Source organism: Blennius ocellaris, assembly GCF_963422515.1.
Source record: "Blennius ocellaris genome assembly, chromosome: 11".
Lineage (NCBI taxonomy): Eukaryota > Metazoa > Chordata > Actinopteri > Blenniiformes > Blenniidae > Blennius > Blennius ocellaris.
This window is the reverse complement of record NC_137660.1, coordinates 7829560-7857217: the sequence shown is the minus strand read 5'-3', so window position 1 is coordinate 7857217 and position 27658 is coordinate 7829560. Positions and strand designations below refer to the sequence as shown.

At 41.9% G+C, this 27658-nt stretch overlaps 1 protein-coding gene across 2 annotated transcripts in view; it reads left to right on the top strand.

Annotated features, from left to right (window-relative positions):
- The window catches only part of insc (INSC spindle orientation adaptor protein), a 55943-nt gene extending 31382 nt beyond the window's left edge, over positions 1-24561 (top strand). For both annotated transcript variants that reach the window (XM_080505402.1, XM_080505403.1), the window contains exons 3-13: positions 2929-3295; positions 3411-3463; positions 3942-4065; positions 5373-5486; positions 14234-14359; positions 19745-19916; positions 20008-20186; positions 20306-20372; positions 21246-21401; positions 22470-22546; positions 23511-24561. In XM_080505402.1, coding sequence (XP_080361528.1) covers positions 2929-3295; positions 3411-3463; positions 3942-4065; positions 5373-5486; positions 14234-14359; positions 19745-19916; positions 20008-20186; positions 20306-20372; positions 21246-21401; positions 22470-22546; positions 23511-23639 — 1564 coding nt within the window. In that variant the 3' untranslated portion in view covers positions 23640-24561. The remainder of the gene's footprint in view (positions 1-2928; positions 3296-3410; positions 3464-3941; positions 4066-5372; positions 5487-14233; positions 14360-19744; positions 19917-20007; positions 20187-20305; positions 20373-21245; positions 21402-22469; positions 22547-23510) is intronic.
- Positions 24562-27658: the final 3097 nt, after the last annotated feature.

Below are 27658 nucleotides of genomic sequence, written 5' to 3'. Positions count from 1 at the left end.
ATGCACCCTGCCACGAACATTATAGAGTCATTCCTGTCTTTACACAGCTGCTCCTCACAGAGCTTTGATAATTTATTAATCAAAGTTGTGGCATTCAATTGATTCATCCTTGTATAACCAGGACTTGCTGACAGCTGGCTTGACAATGTTACGTAATGATGGCTGTTGGTCTCAGAGAACAATGTTTGTTATGCACTCACTCACGCACACACACACACACACACACACACACACACACACACACACACACACACACACACACACACACACACACACACACACACACACACACACACACACACACACACACACACACACACACTGCACTTCTTTGGGGGTCACATAACGTTCATTATCCAACACGATATCTAAAGTGCTAACAAGCAGATATATCCCTCAATATGAAGCCAACACCCAGGAGGCTGAGTGGAGGATCCATCTTTACCAGAGACGTTTTCCTTGAGTGTTGATTTGGAGCAGAAGTGGTTGTGTATCCATCGACCCGTCCTCTTCCAGGGGACTCTGGCTCATCGGGTGTAGGGGTCTGGATTGCCCCCTTAAGCTTCCCTGTCATTAGCGTCAGTGGGAAGATTGAAGTGTGCAGGAGGACTGTTTACTCGGAGCAGCACATCATCGGAGCGGCCGTCATACTGAAGGGGAAATGAGGGGTTAAACTAACAAGCACAGAAGGCGGCAATTATTGGTGGATAATTGACCTGGAGCACACAGTATTGATTTGAGAAACACCGTGGTGTTTTTGGGATTGAGGGCTGTTCATTTATTGTACAGCCTTTACAGAGTTAAAGGGGTTTCATTAGTAAATATAATGGCTGATGCAGTAATACTGTTGGGAATCAGATCAGCACATTCATAAATCAATTTTTTTAATGAATGTGTTTCGCCAAGATTTTGCTATAAACTGAGGTTGGGTTTTTTTTTTTTGGGGGGGGGGTTTAATGGCATGAACGAGTTTGTTCTGAATTCAGTTTCAATTTGTTTGCAAGGGAGGCGCAGTTTGCAGCTCATTGCGGCAGAAATACAATCAATTGTTGTTTATCTAACATTATTTTAGGATTAAAATAGGGAAATTATGATGACATTAGGAAAAGGACAAGCGTGGCACAGGTTATGTGTCATTGTTACCATCGGCTTGGATTTATGGTCAACACTTTCTTAATTTTCTCCTGATTAAGCATGTGATTTAATGTGTAGGAGGCAAAGGTGAAGTTTTCTCATATGAATCATCTCATGCTTTAGCGAGTAGGCTGGTCAGCTCTATTCACTGCCCTCCACATACATGTAGTTTCTATTACACCGAACACACTGTGTGATTCTATTTGTGCAACAATTTGTAGTTTAGGTTTATAATCAATACACAGAGGCAACGCGAAGACTAAATAGGCATTTTTCCATCGATTTCCTCAAAGCAAATCGATTCAGAAGCACGAAACTGAATTTTCTTTAGAGACCCTGATCAATGGAAGCAAATGAACTCAGGTCGGTGTCATTGCACTTTCTTCTGTGTCATGTCACCACGCAGCAACTCGTAGTAGTTGAAGATGCACTTTGCCCAACACCATTTGCCTGAAGTCAGATACATTTTATGCAAGACTGTACTGGTTCTTTTTTCTTCTAAATCCATACTATCTGAGAGATTGTACGGGGCAATAAGCAAGACACGTGTATCCAGTTCACAAACAAATGGTTCAAATTATAGAAATATTTTTGTACTCATAATACAGGAAAATGAAAACAAAAACAACAAGGTGAGGAAGGCACCACCGTGCTGCCATATATTATGGTTTCACAAATATAGAGAAATTACCGAGCAGAAGTGTTGCCTCTCGTATCATAATAGTGGATAAATATTTCTGGCAATTATTAAAGCATCCAATATGGGGAGGTTATATATGAGATATTCCCTCAGCAGCGCTTCTCATTGCCAACAAGGAAAGAAAAAACAGAGCATACACAAAAAAGGGGTTAAAATTTACAAGCACACTGAAATAACAGCAAGTTTAAATATTAAGAGAAGGTGTCCAAAATGAGGGCAAATTAAACAAAACAAAACTGCACTATAACTTTTACTGGTCTCGCTTTTCAACAGGAAGAGTTGACTGGCTAAATGAACTCATCCTTCACACGTTACCAATACAATATAACACATTCAGATAACAGACCTGTTCATGTGTAGGGGACCTCGTAAATCTTCAGAGCATGTGCTTACAGAGCACACATCGATGTGGACCAATCAGGACACAGCTCGTTCAGAATGTGCAAGCAAAGGAGATCAATCAAACTACAAGAAGAGTCAAGCCTCACTTCCAAGAGAGGAATGAAGGAAAATGCACGGAAAGCGACGTAGTCCAGTGGAGTCAGATGAGTGCTGGTCAGGATGAAGTGCAGGAAACGTACACTGCATGTGTGTGATGGCTGTTGACTCTTTCAAGTCATATTTGATGAATCTTGTGAACACAAGCCCTATTTCTGTTGAACTTTTTTTTCACATTAAGCTTGGAAACTGGAAACACTGCTATCAAGCACTCCATCACATCCACAGTAACTAACCCATAGCTCTGACCATAATGCTGCTCAGTCCAGGGCATTTTAGTTCCAAACCCTGACCTGACCCCTGAGGGGTCAATAGGAAGTTAGGGTTACTATACATTAAATGAAAGTTAGAAAAGATTGTTTCTTCCCCCTGTACTTCATACTGATATTACTTTTGGACACAACACTCAAAGACATATGGGATCGGTGAAGATCATCTACGGTTGCTTATCAAAAACGTTTTAATCTTTTTATCAGAGATATATTAATGTTGAGCACAATGGAATAAAATGTACGTTCCGTCCTTCCACAGTCCAAGTTTAAATTGTGTCTTTCCTTGACTCAGCCTCTTATCAGTCCGTGTTCATTTCCCCACAGTGCACGTTTGCAGTGCCTGCAGGTGGACTCTGTCCAGCGCTGGATGGAGGACCTCCGCCACATGACCGAGGTGGAGTGCATGTGCGTCCTCCAGGCCAAGCCCATCGGGGTGGAGGAAGACTCCCAGCAGGGAGAGCTGATCGTGGCCTCCGGGGCCGGAGCAGGGGACCACGTGGCCAGGAACAACCTGCAGACGCTCCTTCGCCGAGCGCTGGTGGTCAGCACAGAGCTGGGCAAAATGTTCCAGCGGCTGGAGAAGGGGCGCTGGCAGAGGGTCCACAGCACGGCCGTGAGGGCCAACTGCCACGTGCGCTCGCTCGTGCACGAGTACAGTGCTGCAAGAAGCACACCGCCTGAGATGCAGAAGGTAGAAGGTCTTGGATGTGGCTTTAAGACTCCAAATGTAATTCTTTTAAATTAAAAACAGTTGGTTGTCTGATTCTTGATCCTCCTCTTGTTGTTTCTCCTCTGATCTCTTCTAGTACGAGAAATCTTTACTGGAAAAGTGTATGGAGCTGACGAATATCACGGAAAGGTGAAACTCTACCGAGCAGCAACACATTACAAACTGTCATTACTATCATAAAGAAGCATTTTGGGGTACTTGTTCTTAGTGTATTTTCAAGTGTGCAATGTTTTTATACCCAAGGACACTTTAAACCATGTCGTATAATTTCATTAAAAAAAATATATTGTACTGACTATGCTCACGCTTTCAATGATTTGAAAAATTCTGTATTTTAACAGTGAACATTCCTGCTTTTTGTTCACCAAACAAGTCATCACAGTGTAATTTATTTATGCATGGATATGTAATACTGCTAAATTGAATCAAATGAAATAAATGACCTGCTATAGATTTTGGAAAAACCCCAAAAAACTTTTACTCAAGCTTTTATCTAAACATTCTTTTTACATCTAACTGAGTACAATCTAAGCAATGTACATGTACGTAGCTGTATCAGAGTAGGTTTTTTTTTCCAGTTATGCTCATTTTGTCCTCTTTCCTCCAGGTGCCTTCACACTGATGATGAATTCTTCCTGAAGTCGATGCGGGAGGCCATCCATGACATCCTCACGGACGTCAGTGATTCATTCAGCAACATGATCGACATGGCTTTAGCCAATGAAATTAGGGTATGTCACCCAAGTGTTCTCACACTGTTTATACGCAATTGTTGCAGATGCACCGATGTGAAGAATCACTTCATCTTCTGGCTTTTGAGGCCGCCACAAAAACCATCAGCGAATCTATTGTTATAGGTTAATACCAATTTAATAGTTTTAGTTTTTTTTAATGTTTCAGTTTGTTTGTGGTCGCAGTACAGAATAAACCCAGTCATACATAAGTTTACACATAAACCAGTGAGTCACAACAACAAAAACCTCTGTGAGCATTGATGGAGAGGACAAGTTGTAACTGAAGCAACCTCAGAGTTTGACGCCGACTTGCATCAATAGATGAAGTAAAGTGGTTGCAGAGGGAGAAAGGAAAGGCAAAGTCCAGCCAGCGGTAAGTGTTGGGCAGGTTGATGAGAAGTATAACCACAGAGGAGCACCGCCTGCAAGCAGTTAGAAAGAGAGAATTAATGGGGAAGAAAGGGAAACCTCCAGGAGACAAGCGATGATGATAGAGCTCAGTGAGGTGAGTTGAGGAGGAAGTTTTTTTTGTTTTTTGTTTTTTTTAAATTAAGCTTTGATTTCAGCATCTTAACAGTGGAGGCTGCGTTTATCCCTGATATTGTGAAATGATTCTGAAACATGAAAAAAATTAAAAAGCACATATATTTAGCATCTGCTCTCAAATATGACTTTTACTGTGAGCCGCTCAACAAATAAAGCTCTGTTAACGTTTCCGATTCAGAAACTATCAGAACAAACATCAGAAAGGCAGAGAAACAAGACAGCCTGTGTATTTGTTTGATTATTGTTAATGCAAATGTTAATAGCATGCAGCTGTATGCATGTTGCATGTTTCATGCTCGATGCGTCACATTCAGTCCAATGATCAGTAGGAAAAGCTACTACGGTGTTTGTGCATCGTCACTTGTCCAGGTAGGAGTAGAAGATGTTTCACGCTTTATTCATGATGAAGCCACTTGAATAATGGGCGAACTGTGTTCCAAGACATATAACCAAGTCCAGTTGAGCTGATTCAATTTGCATTGAGATACATTGTCAATATTTTGTGAAGCATTCTATAATGTCTCCGTTTGAAGCCAACACAATGCAGTGTGTACTGTACTGCATCTGGAAAATGATAAATGAGTTGCTGGCTCCATCAAGCCATGCCATCACAATAAATTTGATTGCATGTCAGAAAAGCTGTACAGTGAGGCTTTAAATCACCCTCTGCGTTGGAAAAGAGCCCCACGACACTGTCGAGAACCATTGACTGTATTGGTGTCATGATGGATGTGCTCAAGGTTTCTTTGTCCTTGCAGGTCCTGATCAAACAGATTGAATCATCAGACAGCGTTCACACCATCGGCAGTGCCATTAGCAACCTGCTGTCCCTCACCCAGGACGGACCCCAGCTCTGCAGCATCATTGCCAAGGTACAGTGGACTTTAGCAGTGGACCCGGTCCATGGCTAACAATAGTAACAACCCTTGATCCAGTGTTCAATAATGGGGCTACTTAATGACAAAACATCCATCTGCTATACTGTTTTGTCCAACTTGGGTTCAAAGTGCCTTCGACCTGATACGAGGTGACTCTATGGGTGAAGGCAATGTACACCCTGGATAATTCACCCAAGGCTAAACACTCTAATTTAAAGTCAGCAGTTAAGCTCGACTGCATATCTTTAGGCTGAGGGAGCAAAACAAAGTACCCAGATGTTATTTCTGTTGAGACGGCACCTCGCAGGCAGTCTGAAGATCTTAGTGTCCACTTTGACTCCGTCCCTGAGCCCATTTGACTGCAAAGACAAGTCAAAATGAGGACAACTAGTGTCTCAGCATCTGGAGATTAACATATGGTGAAAAGATCCCAATGTCTCAGAGTAACTTAACATTTCTTAGGATTTGTCTATTAATGAAAAAGTTTCCTTTATCTCACCAAAATGAGATTGAGGCCAGATCTGAAGCAGCTAAAAATGCAGGTTTAAAGCTCACAATAATAATAATTTACAACATTCAAAGAAACACAGGGCAGATCTTTTTTAAACAATCTTTCATAAATAACTTATGAAACCAAAGAAACATGGTTGTAATAAAACACAGCCTTGATCCTGACTGGTTGGACAAGGACTGATAACTTGGCCAAAGTTATCTGAGAGGTCAAGTCTTGTGGAGTTTCCCATTCTTCTGCAGGGTGGTGCTTTCCCTTTTTCACTCTAAATATGTGGAAAATACATTAACAACAGCTCAAAACATTGCAAAAGAGTGTTTGATGTTTACTTTTTTGCCTTTTGGGGATGGCTTCATTTTGAACATTAGCAGGAATTCTGACAAGGGGTGTCCAAACTGCACGCCACTGTACATTTCTACTCCTATCACCTCCTTGTGATCGGAAGGAACCAAGAAAAGATGACCACAGACATAACACCAGAGAGAATACACAGGGAGAGCGTATAAACTCTGCACGGATAGGCCCGTATTCTTTGGCCTCCCCTGCTTCGTGTTGTACGTTTCACCAGCGTTCATACCGACAATGTGACCAGCATGTGCCAGCTATCTGTTCCTACAGGCCTCTAAAAGGCTATTTCATTGTGTGATAAGAAAAGACAGCCCGGACAGCAAGTCTCAATCGGCCATTAGTTAACCGGCCGCTTCCAGGACGCTCTTGATAAGACCTTTCCTGATGGCCCACACACATATGCGCGCCTCCTCCATCTGCGGCCAGATTGTGAGATCAATACTGTCAGCTCCCATTAAGACGAAGCATTGATCACACATGCGGGCTGCTCAGGTGTCTTTACCTTTCAATCCACTCAGCCGTTGTTAGCTCTCCGTTTGGCTGAACCCTCTGGGAGGTGTGGGAAACCTGACTGGCAATGGCTGCTAATGAATACCCGATACAGAACACATCCACCTGCCACCTGAATTAATTAGCCTCCATCCGTCTGTTTGTCTCACTCTGACATACACACCCTTCACAGCACTGAGTATCATCTGCCTCACCCTCGAAATATTTTCTCATTATGATTTCACAAAGCCTGACAACTTTACTCATGTTGTTCTTTTGAATACATCCAATTTGTTGTTTAGATGCTTGCGTGGGGAGCTGATCTTTCCATCTTCTCCATGGCTTTGGCTGCGCTGCTGCTGACAGAGCACAGTGACTGATTTTCTGTGTACGATGAGTGGAGTGTAACAATGTTAATCCTCATATTATAGATACACGACAGCTTGCAAAGCAGTGACAACTCCCCTGGAAAATGAATTAACTGTGTGATTATTGTAATTTATATCGATCTATTCTGCATCATGACGCACCGATGTTTGCTGGTATGATCAGAGAAATACAACGTAGAGTAATTTTGGCCAGATCATAAATCATTGAGTTTGGTGAGAGAGTTAAAATACAATGAAACAACATTTTTGTATTTAAATATTAACTGGAATCTTGTTGCATGCAAGTGTTTGCTTACCCATATAGAACTAAACTTAATCTCAATATTCTTTATTTATTCTTTTCCTATAGCCTTGTTTAATCACCAATCTGTGACGCCCCGATCTGCATTTTTTTAGCACCCAAATGCCCCATAAATGTGTTTCTTTCCGCCATTTGATACTCCACAAGTAGTGTACAGACAATCAATCAAGCTTTATCTGCTGCAATCATCATCAATAAGATTAGAAAGACCAAACCAAGACAGTTACTCAAGAGAGATCCTGAATCATGAAGTGAAGTTGTTCATGAAAACTCAACAAAACACAAGTGTTTACGACATAGATGAGCGGTGTTGTGCAAGTTGCCGAAGACGTTGAGTTACTACTTTCTAATTTAGCAATTTATTCATAAAAGTAACTTGGAGAAGTAATTTATGCCTGAACTTTAATCAACTCTGTTAATTAGACGGCATCCGTGGTGTGTGATGTGAGACATTAGCTGAGCTGTCAGCACTGTGTGGGTCAGTCTAATAACTGATTCTCTCATTAGGTTCAGCTCAGGTTACATCGGTCAGCTGGAGCGCGGCATAATGCAGAAATCAGCACAAGACCTGTCCTTCAGATACATGAATTAATGACCGATGACAAGGAGTGGAAGCAGTAATTAAACACCTGATAAGTTACAAGCATTCAGACAGCAGCAGACAACTCCAGTAATGTTAAGTTAATTGATGTTTAAAGTCAGAAATGCATCTCCAGTACCGTGGGCAAATCGTAACTGTGGTTGAAGCTGAAGCTAACTAACAGGAATAGTGGTAAACTTGGTTCCTTTGATGAACTTAGGTTATTTTAAATAATCGTTCAAAAGCAGAGGACAGGGAAACAGAGTTTAACGTCACAGTATGCAACATGCAGGTGAGAATAAAATCACATGGATATTAGAGTAGAAAACACTCATGAAGACAGAACAAGTGAAACAAATGACACACATTTGTCTATAAGGTCTCCTTGTATTTTTGCAGCCATATAGTAACACCCATATTGTTATTTTTAACACCACAAAAGTGTCTCTATGTGTCTACACGAGCTGGTGTTAAAGTAACATTTCCTAAAGTCTTAAAAGATTGACATCCATTTTTTTGTTGTCTTAACACCCGTTGTTATTGATATTCAATGCTACTGGGTGTCACAATATCATTACACTGGTGTTGGTGTTAACATACAATGTTAAAAATACCACTAGCGCAGTGTTATTCTGACGAGATACGGTCTGGGACATCAACTCCTAGCAGTATTTGAACCTATGACATTTTCATTGTGAGTCAAGGGTGCAAGCCACTGCTCCACTATGCAACACTGTTCACACTTTGCATTCTTTTAGATTCTATTCTATTCTATTCTATAATTCTGTCCACCAAATTAAAAAAAAGAAAAGAAATGGCACTGGCAAAAAAGATTCTCATGTTGCAGCCGTGACGTGTCGGCGCTACTGGCACTCCAGTTTGACAACATGAAAACCAGCAATGCTATTTCATAGCTGTTGTGGAGTTAAAGTAACACCAACACAGTTTATTTAACACTGACACCAAACTTTTAACACTGGCATTTCTGCTTTCCAAAAGAAAAACACGTTACACCACAGCTGGGCATGTTTCATTTTATACTTATTCAGTCATTTATTTCTCGTCACCTTCGGATCCAGGTAGGAAACACACACACACACACCAACATACAAATCTGACACTGAGTTGACCAGAGTGAGAGAAACAGCCTAAGAACTGACAATGTTTATTACGGCCGCTGTGTAAATCAAACAGCAGCTGGACTGTTGGGGAGCAAAACATGCCATGATCTACACACTCGTTCTCTGTCTCGATGTTTACCTACTGTCATGATGGATACTGATGTAGATGTGTCCGTGCTGGCAGGCTCTTAATACATGTGTCCTTGCTCTGAGAGCACAGGGTGTGATGATAACTCAGGCCTGGTGAGAGTCAGTGTGTCATCAGAACCGTGTGTGTGTGTAGAGTGTGTTTAGAAATCCACTGCAGCCCATGTCAGTACTATATCACATCCCTATCAAGACAAGTCACCAGTCATCTCCTTCTTTACGTCGAAATAAATATCAAAGGGTGGTTCTTTTTGCAAATATTTCTCATAGATAGTAGAAATCAGTCTCAGTGTTTCCAAAATTGTGGCGCAAAACAGCCTCAAGAAGCTGCTGCATCGTCTGAACAAGTACAAGCTTCAGAAGGCTGTTAGACAGAAAGAAATTACACGCTACGTAGGCCTGTGCAAGCCAACTCACGGATACAGAAGCATTTTTAGGCGGGTAGTCGGGTTTCTCCTGATGATGCAAACGTGGCGAAGTATTAAAACTGCGTGACAATCAATGCACTCCGTGGGCCCCGGTTAAAGAACGAGGATGAAGTCAGTGGAGGCAACGGCGCGTGTTGTTGTTTGACAACGAGAAGGGAAAGAAATGACCGTCAAGCTTAACAATGTGTGAAGTGACAGAAGAGACGCGGTGAGGATGAAATAAATGGAAATAAACATCTGAAGATGAGAATCTGGTGGTATGGAAGGCTTGTGAACGTCTTGTTCAGACTGTGTAGGAGTCCGACAGGAGAGTTTGTTTGTTGTGACACACACAAATTTATATATATATATGTATATATATATATATATATACATAGAGAGAGAGAGAGAGAGAGAGAGAGAGAGAGCGAGAGAGAGAGTGGTCTCAATGCTTTTGCTGTATATTCTGAGTATATTTTGAAAGTCTTACAGCTTGAAAAGCACGTTGATGTTGACGTGAGTCTTTAGCCAAAACAGAAAACAGAAAATAACATGTTGCTGCGTTTTGGGGGACCGTTCACATGACAGCGTTGTTCGCGGTCACCGAAAATGCAACTTTTTAAACTCGCTCCGCCCCCGTCTCCTCAGAGACGAGGGAAAACGCAGCTTTTCTGAAACGCCGCTACATCACATGCGCATCACAACCGTGGTGAATAGTTCTTTTGCACAGTGTCATGACTCCCAGTGCACGTTCTCCTGGGACTTGGTAGTTTTATCGTTGATTCCAGGGGAATCAACGATCTGTACTTACTAATATCCGTGCACTCCCGATTAAAGCAAATGGTTCTTGAAGGCTCATGCCCATGTTGTTTCATTTCAAAAACAACTAAGAGCACCTCCTAGGGGCCAAACAGGAAAACTACATAATTCTCTGTGTAAAGGAAAAACTTTTTGAAATCGAAAATGCAAAACTGATGGCTTTTCACTTCAACTGTCATGCTAATAGGGCCCCAAAAAAACTTTAACTTAGAGTTTATTAGTTACAACCCTGACAGTAAAAGCTAAAGAATTTAAACCAAAGCTGAAAGTGGCTTCATTCTGAGTCTTGACATTATTTTCCTGATGGGATCAACAGGCTCTCCATCGCCTCCTGAGCAGATGGAATCAGGGCTGGAGTTTCAAAAGGTTTACTGACTCTATCATCCAGCGGTGGCTTTTCCTCCACATATGAGGGACTAGTATTGCGTAGGCAGAAAACCGGGACGAGCGGTCAGACTGGAGGGCAGGATGATTAAGCACTCAAAGTCCCAGCAGCATGGCCTTCGCGGCATATGAGACATGCCAGCCCAGTATAATGGCCTTATTAGGATAATGGTGGTAGTTACAGCCTTCGTCTTCCTCCAGGTAATTCTATCTATCTGCGCCATGAATGCAGTTCAATACCTGCAAGTGTTGTCTTTTTTTTTTTTTTTTCAAAGGGGGTGCTTTAGCGTGGACAGTGAGCCAACATAGGAGCTATTTCTGTTTGTTTACACCCAAGTAGAAAATGCTCCGCTATTACGGTGAGCAGATAATCCGTTTTTCTGCTCTGTGTTTTCCATTCATGAAATATGTATATTTTGGGTGTTTTTACCTGACGTGATAGATTGCGCCAGCCATTTGATATGTTCAGTGGTTGGCAAGCGTGCGGGGTAATGGTGGCCAAATCCATCGGTCATTTTGGGTCTCTTGGACCTTTTAAAACCAGTATGCTGTTATTGGCTTAGATCAGCGGGGGTTGTTGGACCTCACAGCAGTCTCGGAAGGAACAATTTTATCCATCATTTTGCACAATAATGCATACTTTAAGCAACAATTTGGTGCTTTGAAGCTTGTCCAGCGAGTCTGTAGAGAGTTGTACTCTGAATAAAAGTTATTTTTTCAACCGAATTGACTTTTTTTTTTTTTTCCCTCAAATTTACTTTGGTTAAAAGAAATATGGGGAAGTAATTGCAGGACTAATTGCAGCAACCAAACTTAAAATGAATTTCCTCAGCTCAGGGTGTTTCATGTAGCTTTTAATAATAGTTCTGATCTATTCAGAACTTTTCTTTTTTCAGCCAAAGCAATTTTGTAACCATCCATCCATTTTGTAAATGAGTTCACATAAGATTGTTAAAGGCAACATGGAGACTGTAGAGCAAAGAAGCTGTGAAGGGAAGTCAGGGTCTGTGTGGGTTGAACCTTTTTCAACTGTCATTGGGAAAAGAGCAGGTTTCCATTTGAACTTTACAGTGTGTGAGTAATAATACCTTCTTTTAAAATAAAAAAATAAAAAATTGTCAGTGCCTTTCTTGCACCCAAGGTCGCTTTACATTAAATGTTAAAATTGCAGATAAATACCAATCTGGGCGTGTGTGTAGATGTGGACGAGGTCAGTGAGGTCTGGAGGAGAGAGGTTAATGCAGAGCCTTGAATGTCAGTACTAGGATTTTGAAATCAATGTGCTGTTGGATAGGAAGCCAGTGGAGTTTATGAAGAACTGGGGTTATGTGATGAATGGAAGGACTTTGGGTGATGATGCTGGCGGCAGCGTTTTGGACCAGCTGGAGTTTATGAAGAGATTTGAGAGGGAGACCAGGCATAAGGGAGTAGCAGTAGTCCAGGCAGGAGGTGACTAAAGAGTGGACTAGTGTGGCAGCGCTGCTGTGTGAGAGGGAGGGGCGGAGGCGGTTAATAGTACTTCGGTGGAAATCGGCTGACCGACTGATGTTATTGATGTGAGCTTGAAATGGTAGTGAACTGATGAGGATGACACCCAGATGCTTAACTTGAGGTGAGGGAGAAACTGAGGAGTGGATGATGGTGGCGGAAAGACTGTGAGCTTTAGTGAGGGTGGACATGGAGACAATGAGGAGAACCTGTCACTGTTCAGTTTGAGGAAGTTAAGGAAGAACCAGGATTTGATTTGACAGTTTTAGAGGAAGGTAGGAAGGAAGGAGAGTGGAGGTGGGTTTGATGGAAAGGTAGAGCTGGATGTCATCCACATAACAGTGACATTGAATATTATAACTCCGGAAAATATAGCCAAGGTGGAGGAGGTAGGTAATGAAGAGGAGGGGGCCCAGAATGCAGCCCTGGGGGACACCGGTGGAGAGGAGGGGGACAGTTGGGATTTGAAAGATTTAACAAACTGAGTGTGGCTGGAGATTTGAACCAGTTCAAGGGATGTGTGAGATAATCCAATTGTTTCCCATCTGTGGAAGAAAATGCAGCGTGAGATGGTGTCAAACGCTGCACGCAGATCTGGGAGGAAGAGGACGGACAATAAACCAGAGTCAGCTGCTTCCAGAAGGTCGTTAGTGAGTTTAATGAGAGCTGTTTCTGTGCTATGGTGGGAATGAAAGCCATACTGAAACTGTTCAAAGAGGGTTGTTGTCGGAGAGATGGCTGCAGATTTGCGATGCAATGTCTTTTTTTTTCTTTTCTAGAATCTTAGAAAAAAAAGGGTAGGTTAGAGATGGGACTTAGATTATTGAAGTTGTTGGGGTCTGAGCCCCAGTAAGCTCTCAGTAAGCATCATTAGCTTGTCCTCTGCTTTCTAATGTATGATAGTCTATTGCAGCCTGGCTTTAGATAAAGGTTGTACACTGCTTGAACCACAGGGAGGCTGTCAGGGTGAATGGTGGGTGAACGAAACACAACCTGCTCTTAATCTCATTGTGATTATATTTGGCCAACAAAACCCTGTGGTTAAGATCACGTGTAAGGTTGAGGGACAGATCCTATTTTGGGTGGATGTTAATTGCCATGTTACCGTGCGTACTTCTTCTGTATTGAATGAAGACTCTGGGCATTTCCTTGTAAACGTGAACAAATGCCGGCTGTAATTTGGGCTGCACACGTGAGACACTGCAGCCGTGAGCCAGCTGCAGAGCAGGAGCACGCTAATAGTAACGATGTAAGAAAACAAGGCAACAAAGGCAAACGACTGTGAGGTCTATGACCTCAGCTTCACGCTAAATACTGTTAATAGTCACGGTGAAGCTGCTAAACAGCAGGAAAGAATTAGCAGGCAATTTCTCTCCAAAGTACAGGTGAATGTCGGACGGTGTGCACAGCTGTGAATTAGTCGTGCACTCGTTTCATTCTCTCGGAAAATAAAAATCAAGAAATAATAAATGCACTACCTGTGATTAATCTGGAAGAGGAAAAAAAAAAACTTAAGTAAAAGCTTATAAGCTTTAAGTAATTTTCTACAGGATGAAACTGAATAAACTCAATAATTTTTCTTACTATAAATGTACAACAACAAAACAGACATTTAGCAGGCTCACCAGAACAAGAGTTAAGGAGTGGATAATGCTGGCTGCAGTTTTACTTTTTTTTTTTTTTTTTGATGTTTAGTAAAGGGATCCATGAATTTATGGTATCTTTCCATGTCTAAATGATTTCTTACTCTTGTGCAGGAGGGAGCCGTGGTGGCGCTGTTTAAGATCTGCAGACAGGACCGCTTCAGAGACCTCTACGCTCACGCCTTGAGGACGGTGGCCTCCATCTGCTGCGTGGAGGAAGGCATTAACCAACTAGACAAGGTAGAACAATTGTACACACACGCACACACACACACACACACACACACACAATGTGTAGCTATCTTTCTCAAATTGTGAGTATCTTTATTTACATTGCTGTTAATATAAAGATAAAAATGGCTTAAGTGTAGTGGACAAATCCCTATTTAACTAAACTTAATGAGGTTACAATCTCAACTTGATCATCACATCAAAACCTTTTTTATCTAAGCCATTTGTGTATGTAGCCATGTGAATACAGTAAATACTCAAGCAAGAATGTAGTGATTTGACACAGAGATCAGGTTATTCAAGACAACAAACAACATCACCTGTCATGCACATGAAATGATTTGACACCCAGGTTCAGACACAAGACGGTCACAACATGTTTGACATGCCTATGATGTTTTGGTCTGAAAACTTGAAACCGTGAATGAATTGGATTGCAAATGATCATTTGTAATTTATGGCAAGGCGCAGAAAAGAGTAAATGAGATCCCTAATTCCAGTTTTATTCCAGTAAAACCTGTGGTGACATTAAGTCCAGATAATGTTCACACTGATGGTTTTGATCTGTTATTATCTGTCTTCAAACACACTCGTTTTTACTGTGTTATGACTGGACGCTCCCAGCAGAGGCGTGTCGTCGTAAAAGATGTACAATCAGACAGAAAATATACCGAGGAAGTATTCCGTTTCATTTGCTGGTCAAATATTCAGGAATTCTGTAAATGTCAGGTCTTGGTTGTTTACAATATGCGATATGTCTATTTCATCTTATAAAGACCAGATTGCTTCTCTTCTGAGTCAGATGTTTTTGTTATATCATATCAATATATGATAAATCTTCATATTTAAACTTGTGTTAAAAGAAAATGGTTTACCTTTTTTTTTTTTTTTTTTTAAATCAAAAATCAATAGAAATGCATCATGATAAAAAAAAAAGAAAAAAGGCATCAGCAATACATCCTCACTGGTTTAGAGGTCAAAGGTTTTACTCCATATCAAGGTTAACCTTTTGGCTGCAGCTGGAGCATTTTCCTTTTTTATTTATTTATTTATTTATTTATTTATTTTGGTAAATGGTGACCTTTCCTGTGTGAAAGGGTTCATGAAGTTCACTCACCTCAGTGCTGACGAATCACCATTAAAACTTCACTGTATGATATAGAAAGAGGAACAGGCCATCAGACTGTGTGTAGGTGAAACACACGTTCTTCCCCTCTTGATAATTGAAAGTGTGACTTGTGATAAGATACACAGCATTGAGACCATTATGCAGGACCTCTGGTTAAACCTTTAGACCTGAATGATTCCTATGTGTGTGTGTGTGTGTGTGTAGGGGAGGAAGGTGAGTCAGGGAGACTAACAAGACCCCCATCTTTGTTCGTCTTTGTTTGTTTTCTACCGAGAATTCAACCACGACTAAACAGATGTACCTGTGTCGGGCGAGCTTTTACAGAGACGTGAATAAAAGTTTGGTTGGAATAATGATGCCACAGCGGTACCTGTTCACACGTGGAGCAGCTGGGACGGCGCGAGTCATCCGAGTGTGAACACTCTGAACAAAAGTCCGCACTACACGACGCAGCCTCGTCCCCGCAGGGGAAGCTGTCAGGCGAGGCGCCGCCGCCAGCCACTCACCGGCGGTCGCTCAGGCTTGAGAAGCACAACTGTCACTGTTGAAGAGCGATCAAGAAAAAGGGCCAGCACGTACCTGCGGAGCTGGATAGTTTATATATACTTCATTGTTTTATCCCCAACTGGAGCTTTATGTAACCATAACGCGGTGAGTGGCGTGAAGTCAGAAGGGCCCGTAGCGCGCCGGCTGGTGGGGAACAACGTAGTTTCATGGGGTGTTGAAGGTTAATGGCAGCAAGATGAGTGCAAAGGTTTCACCTTTTGTGTAAAAGCTAAAAACTGAAACAAATATATTTAGCCTCTGAACGTCATCTTGATTTTGTCATCTTGTGTTATAGAGTTCAGGATATTGCAGCTCATGAGCAGGAGAAGAAGAAATGTTCCCAGACTACAAGAACCTATAAGTACAGATACAGTAGTGTATACTCATGTTGGTGCTATCGTCCTTCCTCTTCCACCCAAATTACTGATTCACAGGCTGGATATTAATACTGGATTTCAACTGTATGGTGAAACGGTCTACTGGATTTTTTCATTGTATTCAAAAAGGAGCCGGTGAACTCCTGAACGCTGGGCCTTCCTGTGCTTTCTGTGTGGAGTTTGCATTTTCTCCTCATGTGTGCATGGATTTCATTCTGGTCTCCTCCTTACGGTCCCAAAAACATGGGAGTGTTTGAGCTCCCCGTGGCACTGAACAGGATACCAAAAGGAATTAAAGGCATACAGTCCAAGCTTGAACTAGATGGAAATACTCTAATATTGGTATTTCATCGTAGCGTTTGAGGAAGTACACCGAGTTACATTGTCTTCATGTCTCCATTCAAGATGGTGTGTCATTGTTTAGCATCTCTTTTGAGGTGAGAGTCAACTTTCTTCAAGTGAGCAGCCTCCACAAACTTTGGCACGACTCCTAAAGAAAATGAACTGAAGTTATGTGACGTTGGTCCTGAGAATAAACTGAATGAGCTACATCCTCTGTCCGGTAAATGAGAAGTCAGGGAACATCCTATTTTAGGGAGGAGGAGGAGGAGGAGGAGGAGGAGGAGGATGAGGATGAGATGCGGGTATGGGAGGGAGGCCGGGTGGGGAGGGTGGAGGTACGGGGGTAAAGGGAGGCTGGATTGTTCCACGTCAGTGAATCACACTGGCACAATGCTGCTGACGTCCACAGGGACAAAAATAGGGAAATGCCCTGCGAAGCTGAGCGCGCCACGATGCTCGTCGGTAATAAGAGTGACAGGTGTGGCTGAGAGCTGATGGCTTGCTCCACTTCAGGTGTAAACTTTTGTTTGGGGGAAGTAATGAGTTGTGAAGCTTCTCTATCAGATGGACTTTGTTCTGCTTACATTTGTCACGGGGATGCTTATAAAGTGAGAAACCCAAATCTTCAGTGTCTCAGGCAATGCACTTTTTGAAATCCAATTTAGGCACAGGCTTCATGATGTGACCCGTGCATGACTGAGTGCACATTGGAAGCGATCATCCACACGTCAACTTGACAAGCACTGCAGACAGACGCACAAAATCAAAGCAAAATGAAGCAACGACTGAGCAACACTGCCCTCAAGTGGATGGCTCGTGCTGCGACAACTCCTATTCTTAAAGAGTCCTCTACAGCAGACGTTACAGGTCGCGAGTGTTTTATATGTATAGCAGCTCCTTCGTTTCATGGATTTCTGCAGAAAGCGTGTTAATGAGGTGTGTTGAAGCAGGGACACTTCAAAACGCCGCAGAGGCCCTCGAGTCGAGCCAGAACTGTAAATGAGGGGGTGTTTCTCCTGCTCCTGGAGGCTGACATCCCGATGTGTTCAGATTCACCGTCAACCTTCTCCAACACACATGAAGCTGATGATAATGAGCCTCTCATAACATCGAGACATGAGTGATCGACAGCAGTGCTTCCCTGGTTGTATCTCTTGGGACGCCCACATTATTTCTAAGAAAGACTTAGGAGTTTATTTTCTAAAACACTGGACACTTTTCTAGTTCTACTCGATATTCTAAAGAGTGTCTTATCATCTTATTTTGACCCCAGAGGATGAAAAGCCTTGCACTCCAGACTGAAACCCCCCCTCTGTACATGAGAAATCACAAACACAAAGATTAGATCAATATGCACTCTCATAGCCAGGATGAAACTTCTTTAAAAAAAAATGTTTTTAAGAATTATTATTATCTCTGGATCTCCAGTTCTGCTGTGATGATGTTGAGCTCCTCCCTGAAATCTGGTGATGCACACACCCTGAGCTGATGCCAGTCAGATATAAAAGAGTCTCTCGGCAGCACATTCAGTCTGGAGGCGGCCATTAAATCGAAGCAGGGTTTTTTAATTGTGATGGCTTTACGAGCAGAGCTGCGAGTTTCAGCCAAGCTGACACCTTGGGCTCGTCACTGTCGCGTCTCAGCGCCCGGGGAGGCTCCAGGTCTCAGAGCTTTAAGGGGTGTACAGTCCAGCAGTGCTTAAGGACGTCATGTTTGAATCGTGGTTAACTTTATGTGCTTTAACAAGAAAGGGCAGTACATCAAACACACTTTTAGAAGATAAAGAAGAATGTAATAACATGGTGCTCGAGGCAGCTGCTTGTTGATGACATAATACAGTAGAACAAACCATCCGAAAAGATTTTACAATTTAAAATAATTTTTATTATTATGGTGGTTCAAATATATGTTTGATGATTATTGCCGTGTTTTTTGCTTTCCTGGTCAAACTGAATGTGCCCTCTGACCTCAGCTGCTCTCTCATGAGCATGACTCATCACAACTTACTGGAGGGGATCAATATACTTCGTCAAAGCTATAAAAAGCCCAAATCTCAGGTCAAACTCACATTAAAGTTTTGACAACATGAGCTCAACCTGCATATTTGATTGATTTCCTCATTTTTAGTTATGCATTATATCGAAAATATCATATTGTTACATGAGATGTTACATGAGATGCATGTTTTGTGTGTAAGTAATGTCCACTAATATGAACATTTAGAATATTTAATAAATTAGAAAAAGTCCAATCTTGTTTTTTATTAAATAGTCCACAATTATATAGGTTATTACTAAAACAAGTCATCATCAGTGACAAAATAACGTGTCATTTTCTCATTTCCATGATTAGATCAGCAATTCACATTAAATGCTTAACAGCATTTTTTGATACAAACTGTAAGTAGAAGTGATAAATTACAAATATTCATATTATTGCAACAAAATAGTCTTTTCGAGTACAAGTCACATTACCTTGTTACTTTTTAGGCCATGAGGCCCTCCTGTTTAATCTGCATTTTATTTTGTCAATATTTTGAATCTTTAAACACAATCCACATTTTATTTCTCCATTTAGCATATTTTTCATACACTTTACTGTCTTAGAAATGTACTATATGTTTGATGCAGGTTTATATCGGTACATTCAATTGAATGTCTGGTACCTGAGAAATGTGGTTTGGTTGAGTTTATTCACACATCACCAGCATGAAGTAGCATTTTGTTCATGAGCGGATTGTGTGAAAGGACCACAACCAAAGACGCTTTTCCAAATGTTCCCCACAAACACAGGCAGAGTATTTGACCAGATATCGTTTGGATCAAAAGTGGTGACCTCACATCTGAACCTCAGCTTCTGGTTCCACTTTCCTTCTTTAGAAATATACTCTACAAAATGAACATCGTATGCCAAAAGGTTGGGACGATTAGCAAACTGGAGGAGATATGAGCCTGCCTTCGTGTTGCTGCTGTCAGACTCTGCTCCGCCTCTGCTGTGCAGGTGGACGGGATCCTGTGCCTCGCCGACATCCTGACCGATGAGAGCAGTGTGGAAGCGGCCCGTGCCGAGGCGGCTGCCGTGGTGGCCCAGATCACTTCTCCTCACCACACGTCCACACAGCACCTGGCCAGCTTCCTGGAGAGCATGCATGACATAGTTACTGCGCTCATCAGTGAGCAAACGCCCACTCTGACCTTTGACCTCTGCTCGGGCCCCAAAACAGGATTGGCATCAAACTGGTGTTTTGTCTCACTCTCCCTCAGAGCTGTGCGAGAGCGCCTCCTGTGGTGAAGTGTTCCTCTTGGCCTCTGCAGCCCTGGCAAATATCACCTTCTTCGATAGCATGGCCTGCGAGATTCTCCTGCAGCTCAACGCCATTCACATCCTGCTGCAGGCCTGCAAAGACCGCCAGAGAGTCGACACGCCGTACTCTAAAGACCAGGTACATGCTTTGAGTCATGCTCAAAAGGAAGAGGAGAAAAATCAATTTGTGTTGTTGATGCTGACAATGAGGATCTTTTGCAGTTCCAACCTTTTCATATATCGCTGTTTGAATTTCAGGTGGTGACTATCTTGGCGAACCTTTCGGTCTTAGAACAGTGTGCTTCTGAAGTCATGCAGGAGCAAGGTAAACTTACTTATGATTGACATCATTAGTTGTATTATATAAGGAATCAGGAAAACCTCAAAACCAGTTCAAGAAGCCATTGTGATTCTCCGTTGGTCCGCAAGGGGGCAGCATCGGGTAGCCTATGTGATTCAGCTTGACAGAACCGCTGATATTTCCATTAAAGAGGATTTAATTAGTTGCTTTTAATACCTCCTTTCATTCCATCATTGCTTTTTATGTTTTTCCTGCGACGTGGTGCTGGGTGTCCTTCAGATCCAGAACACATTCCACTGACTCCACCTTCTTTACACTCCATTGCAAACACCACCATACATGTTTTTTGTTTTTTTTTAGTTAACCAACCCAAACAAGAACACTAAGATGTATTTACATATTAAATTATTTATGTATAAAAACACCTCAGTGAAAAGATTCATGAATCTATTTGGTGGTATGGTGGTCTGAAATGTTGCCTAAATTTATATAATAAAGATCAGTGATAAAAAATTTAAAAAAAAAAAACACATACACACACAACACATGTGGACAAGAAGCTGAAACTGTCATTTAAAGCCTGCTCTCTGTAATCCAGTCACATGTTCATAGTTTTCTCAGAGTGGGCTTGATAGCGAGCCAGAGTGTCTGTAGAATAATGACCTGCTGAAGGTCTGCCTGATTCCGCTGCTTTATCTTCTACTTCTATTGTATCGAGAGCTGCTGTGTTATTTTATTTGCTTTTCAAGTGACACCTTTGGTCCATTTTCCTTCACCATAATGCCTTTAATGTCTGGTTCCTTTCTGATTGACAGTGTCTCAATTGTGTATACAGTGCCTGTCTGTCTGGGGACTTTCAGACCAGTGTGCCTCAGAGCAGTGTATTGTGTCTTTCAGGAATAGAGCGACTGTTATTGCTGCTGGGAGAAAAGCCGTCGTCTCCCAGTCCGTCAGAGGGCGCCGCCTGCGAACGAGTCCAGCAGAAAGCTGCTGTCACACTGGCACGTTTGAGCAGAGACCAGGATGTGGCACAGACAGCCATCCAGCTCAAAGGTGATGCAGCTTGTCAGTTTTCCTTTTTCCTTAGATTTTGTTTGTAATATCTGTCAAAATGACTCAACACTGATTTTTCAAGCTTGATCAATATGAACGAGGACCTGAAATGGAACCTTGAGGTTCTCCATTTTCAACTGAAGACAGAATATACAGTTGATATACAAATGTCTACATTGTATACTTTAAAAGATTATACTTTTTTTTTCAATTATGCGCTTTGCACCCATTGTGGCTGATTAGCAACATATCATCAACATTACTGGGTATTGACATTGAATGAGTATTTCAGAGTTAGTCTCTAAACAAGTTGGGTGAGACATCAGAAAGTTTGATAATGAATGAGAGAGAGAGAGAGAGAGAGCGAGAGAGAGAGAGAGAGAGAGACACTTGTTTTAAGTACAGCTCAGATAGTGTGATATGGGGCTGCATCTTTAAAACCAACACTGGTGTTAAAAAGTCCAGGGAGCTTTTGGAGCAACACTGACTTCTTGTTTAAGGTGACGCCAAACCACGACACACATCCACCACACCGGCATAATTTAAGACAGGAAGAGTCCAGGTTCTGAACTCACAATGTGCATGTGAATGCAATGAAGACAGTAAATAAGATCCAGGTCTGTTGAGAAGGTCTTCTTTTTTCCCCCTTGTATAGATAGATGCTACATGATGAGTGTCTCTGGCCTCTCATTCAAAATGAGGCTTCTTTTAAAATAGTAAAATGATTTCATCACAGGATCTGATTGTATATATATATATATGTTTAAATGAAATGACTGCCTCTTGTTTTTAAACTACATTTTCACACATTGACTCTATTGTTTTGGATTGGGGTTTTTAGGTTATAGATACTTTACACAACAACAACAAAAGCCAGTGAAAGAAAAGTATTTCCCCCTCCTTTTTAAAAAACAAAAAAACAAACTGTTGATAATACTTTTTATTTCAGAAACCACACAACCAAAAAGGCCGGAAAGTGCAGTGTGCCGCTGCTTTGCGTCTCAGTTGGACGTCAGTATGAAAGAATGACTCAAGCTTGTAACTGAATATGTGTTCTGCTGTCTTTAGCGATCCCTCGCCTTATTGAACTGTGTCGCTCCCCTACTGAGAGAAATAACAGTGACTCGGTGCTGGTCGCTTGCCTGGTAGGTTGTGAATCGTGTGTATGCGTGTGTATGTGTGTGTGTGCAGACCCTTACAGATGTGTAAACGACTCTGTGTCCTGAATATAAATACATCATTCAAAGATTCAAATTGCCTATTTCAGGCATACCTTGAAAATACTATACATTTCCAGCCTGACTCGCTATATGGGACTTCAGTAGTACAAGGGCATTAATCCACAGGCCTGCATGTATAATATCACTGCAACAAATCACTGACCAATTTAATTACATCCACAGGGCAATATTCGAAAATGGAAAATATATCACAACCTCAGTATGTTAAAGCCGTGTTGAGATAACTGACTGGTCCCCATCATCTCAAACGTTGTGTGTTTAAATATGTACATATCATGAATAATCCTGCTCTTCGCACTTCATCATTCTCTCGTTCTTGCTGTAATTATTACGACCACATCTTAGGGCCGGTGAGGGGATTTGAAGCGCATAATGGTCAGCGGCCTAATTGGGCAGCCTCTCCACGGCGAAAAAAAAAATACTTTCTTCTTCGACTTCTACTTCACTGTAACACACTTGTCGGTCTATTCAAATTAATGTGATTCCATTTTATCCTTTTAGCCAGGGGTTAAGTAGCACATTTGTAGATGTTCAATTTTTACCTTCAAAGGCCACTGAGCCTTTGCAGACTATTTGTAATCTTAAATGTAAATGTTGGAGGCTCTCCTGGCTGAACGAGTTCAAGATGTCACATATATTACTTATGTGCTCTTTACAGCTAGTAAGATGTATGAAAAAAAAAAAAAGAATAAAAAAAAGATTCAGTGAGTGCTTTTGATACAAGTCCACGACTGGTGAGACTGAATTTCATCTTCTTTTTTTTTTTTTTTACATTGTATTTGTATTGCGTCGATTTACCTGCCTATTTGTCTGTTTTGTGACCGTACACGTTATAGTGATATTAGACATGTATGCACTGTGCCCCCAGGCCGCTCTGCGGAGGCTGGCAGCAGGGAGTCCAGACAGCATCGAGGCGGCCGACCACCAGCAGCTGATCAAACCTCGCCTGGTCGACTCCTTCCTGCTCTGCTCCAACATGGAGGAGAGCTTCGTATGACGGCCTGCACGCCACAAAACCCAGCAGGGAGTCCTAAGCTCGTCGTCATGCAAGATGGAGCCCCGGCAGTGCATTTATTTAATGACTGAAGCCTTGTTTGCCACTTTATGTACTCAGAAGAATAAATGCATTTTAATATTCAATGATGTGGATATGCGTGGATTTAAAACAAAAACAAACAAGAAAAACCTGCATTGCATCAGCTTGAATTACAGATATTTGTGCAAATGTATATAAAATGTGTTGCCCAGTGCAGCTCGGCGATTCCATTAAAAGCAGTGAATGTGACATGGAATGAAAAAGAGGTCGACAAAGAAGCTTGTGTCACTTATTGAATTAGTGACTATTTTGTTTGAGTTTGTGCTTCTTGATGAACAGTTTTGCCTGATCTCAATTGAAACACTTGATATTATACCACTGTGCAATTCTCTTTTTTTTGTGTGTGTTCTGGTTTCTAAATATTGTTTCCAAAGAAAATAATCCTTGCACATTTTAAATCATCGATGTTCTTCTGAATGTTTTAGAGTACCAAATGTCAATTACCTTTTTTATAAAGATTTATATATATATATATATATATTGTCATTCATCAACCACTTCATGTGAATCCCCAATTACAATAAATGATTACAGTGGAGTTTATAAAAAACTTTTTTTTATAACATTTTCCAGTAAATTTAAGTTTTGAGGCATTGTTAGAATTCAGTTTTCATATCTGAGGCATATTGCAATAAGCTGTTGGCACACTTTGAGTTGCTGGTGAAAGACCTTTATGTCCCATCGAGTATTAATTTGCCATTTTTCCTGTATGTTGGTATGTTTGCTTCTGGACACTCAATCTGTATAATATTGGACTTGTATTTGAAAATGCTTTTTATTTAAGGAGAAAACCATTATTGTATGCAATGCATGGAGTAAAGGCAATTATCTAATAAGTGTTGACTGGTTTGAGTTACTGTTATGATGCACTAAACACATAATCTAAATGACCTCTTTGATATTACCCTGAAAGAAATGTGAGACTTTACTGGTCTCATATGTGGCTGCACAGTGATGTAATGGTTATACTCTGACCTTTAGCACTAAAGTCTCCTGTTTGATTCCAGGTCGGGTTTGGGAGACTTTCTGTGTGGGTTAATCGATATCTTTCTAATTCTTAACGTTGATCAAAAAAAGGAAATACATGTTGAATAAAATATGAATTTATTGTATCCAAACACAACACTCCAATATAAGGTGACTGACTGTCATAGAAATAAACTATCATCAGTGTAATCAATACTACAGTCCCACACTATCATAAGTCTTGGGTTTCAAGGTGAAAGTGGTATTTTTATATTGAACAAAAACATAAATGTTCCCATTTTTCATGAGCTGAACTCAAAGATGTAAAACATTTTCTGTAAACATAAAAGACCCATTTCTCTCAAATATTGTTCACAAATCTGTCTAAATGTGTGTTGGTGAGCACACAAGGCACCCGTACTGGGGTGAATCCGCAGCCCGACCGCAGCGCGAATGCAGCGAAAGTTCCTGAGTTCCACTAAAAGTGCTACGCCGTGTCTGCATGTGCCAAATCTGTACGGAGGTGGTCCTCGCCACGTACAGATCCCCAAATTTTGCCCACGTTTTTGCAAGTAGACGGCACGCACTTGCAAGTACGGCGCGATGTGACCACGGCATTCGGGTGGCCACAATAAAAGGCCACTCTGAAATGTGCAGTTCCATCACACGGCACGATGCCACAGATGTTCCAAGTTTTAAGGGAGCGTTCAAGTGGCCTGCTGACTGGGGGAATGTCCACCAGAACTGTTGCCCATGAATTGAACGTTCATTTCTCTACCATAAGCCGTCTCCAAAGGCGTTTCAGAGAATTTGGCAGTACATCTAACCTGCCTCACAACTGGCGACCAGGTGTGACCACACCAGCCCAGGACCTTCACATCCAGCATGTTCACCTCCATGATGGTTTGAGACCAGCCACCTGGACAGCTGCTGCAACAATCGCTCTGCAGAACCAAAGAATTTCTGCACAAACTGTCAGGAACCGTCTCAGGGAAGCTCATCTGCTGACCGTCGTCCTCATCGGGGTCTCCACCTGAAAGCAGTTTGTTGTCGTGACAGAATTGAGTGGGCAAATGCTCACATTGGATGGCATCTGGCACGTTGGAGAGGTGTTCTCTTCACGGATGAATCCCAGTGTTCACTCTTCAGGGCAGATGGCAGACGGCGTGTATGTCGTCGTGCGGGTGAGCAGTTCACTGATGTCAACATCAACAACCTGATCAACTCTATACGAAGGAGATGTGTTGTATTGGGTGAGGCAAATGGAGGTGACACCAGATACTGACTGGTTCTCTGACACTCCCCCCTTTTCCAAAAAGGCCAGAGTAGATTCCTCCTCCAAGCTTATGTTGCCTTCAGAAACAACTATATTTGAAACATCTGATTTTCAGCATGTCCATATCATTATTATTTTCTACAACAGAAGAGAGGCATTCACCTGAAGATGAGTCTTTGCAGCATGTGTGTCAGATACCTGTGGATGGACGTCAGCAATAAACCGGACGTTACCTCATTTCAAGAATAGCACATCCATTAATCCACAACAGAGTAGGAAGTGCATTAAAACTCATGGGTGTTGGGTAAATGGGAATATACCATTTTAATCTCTGGAAATGTGGCTAAATCCATGCACTTGACACAAGTTATTATCAGGCAATTTAAAAGAAAAAAAAGACTGTGAGGAAAGCTGTTCACCTCCCTTTGGCCTAAGCCCCGGTTGAAAAGGACAAGGCTTTGTTATCTATTTAGCTCCCCGGAGAAACACCGACGAGTCTTTGAATAGAGACAGTTTAGGTTAACAGACTGCAGTCAGCTTGTGTTCATGCAGAGGTGCATTCAAGGTCTGTGCAACTGAAGCGCTCCAAAGTAAGAAATCCCCACACCGCCCCACCAGCGCCGACCTGCAGCCATCTCAGAGGGGCTACGCTCACATGTGCCCTGCCACACAGGGATGAGACGAGCCTTTGAACGAGGCTCACCGAGCAGCAGAGAGACGCCGGGGCCCAACGGTCCACCTGTTGGTCCTCCGTGACCCTCTGACTAATCTTACAGAAGCAGAGGAGGACCACTGGCTGGAGTATACAGAGCTGGGAAAAAAGTTGCCTTCAAACTGCCAGCTTTTCACACATTGAGAATGTATTCATTGGCACAGCATTATAAAAACATTAATGTCTTGAAGGGTGTTAATCAAAAAGAAACAACCTTTGGGTCAAAAGTCATTGGGCTGATGTGCAGAACTTTGTCCTTTGTATTGTCATCTCTTTGATGAAAACACTTCTTTTTTTTTTTCTCGCTACATAAGCCTTCCTCTCCTTGGAGAGACAATTGAAGGTCTTCTTGCTTTCACTGTAGTTTCTTTTTCACCTAAGGGCACTAATGCTGAGCCTGGACTTGTTACGCTCCAACCCAGTGTGGAGACAATTGAGCTGCTTTGTGTGTGGACGCGCGGGTGTTGTCCAGCGTACACGTGGGACTGTGTTCAGAGGCCTTTGTGATAGAATATGCTCCTGCCTCGCTTTGTGGAGACCCAATGAAATATGTATTGACGCAGAGGAGGACTAAACAGACGGCCTAAAAAACACAGGTTCCTTTGATATTGTTTTGGTTCGACCATGACCATGAGACCCAGCATTGTAGCTCAATAGAGTTTTCTTTTCTGTTTTTCTTTTTCCCTCCAGTTTTTCTGAGTTTCTGTGCTCTTGAACTTTCACTTTCCTCCCTCTACATCATCTTCTGTTGGGAGCATCTGTTGTTGCCACCCGTTTCTTTTTCATCCACCAGCAATCAGAACAAGTCTCAAGGTTAAATTAAATGCTTAATCATCAATGAATCATCGCTGCTTTACTTATCTGTGACCAAAGGGGGTCAAACTTGAACAGGTATGACGATATCTGCATAATTCATGTTCAGTAGGAGTTAAACCAAATCATAAACAAAACTCATTACGCCTTCAA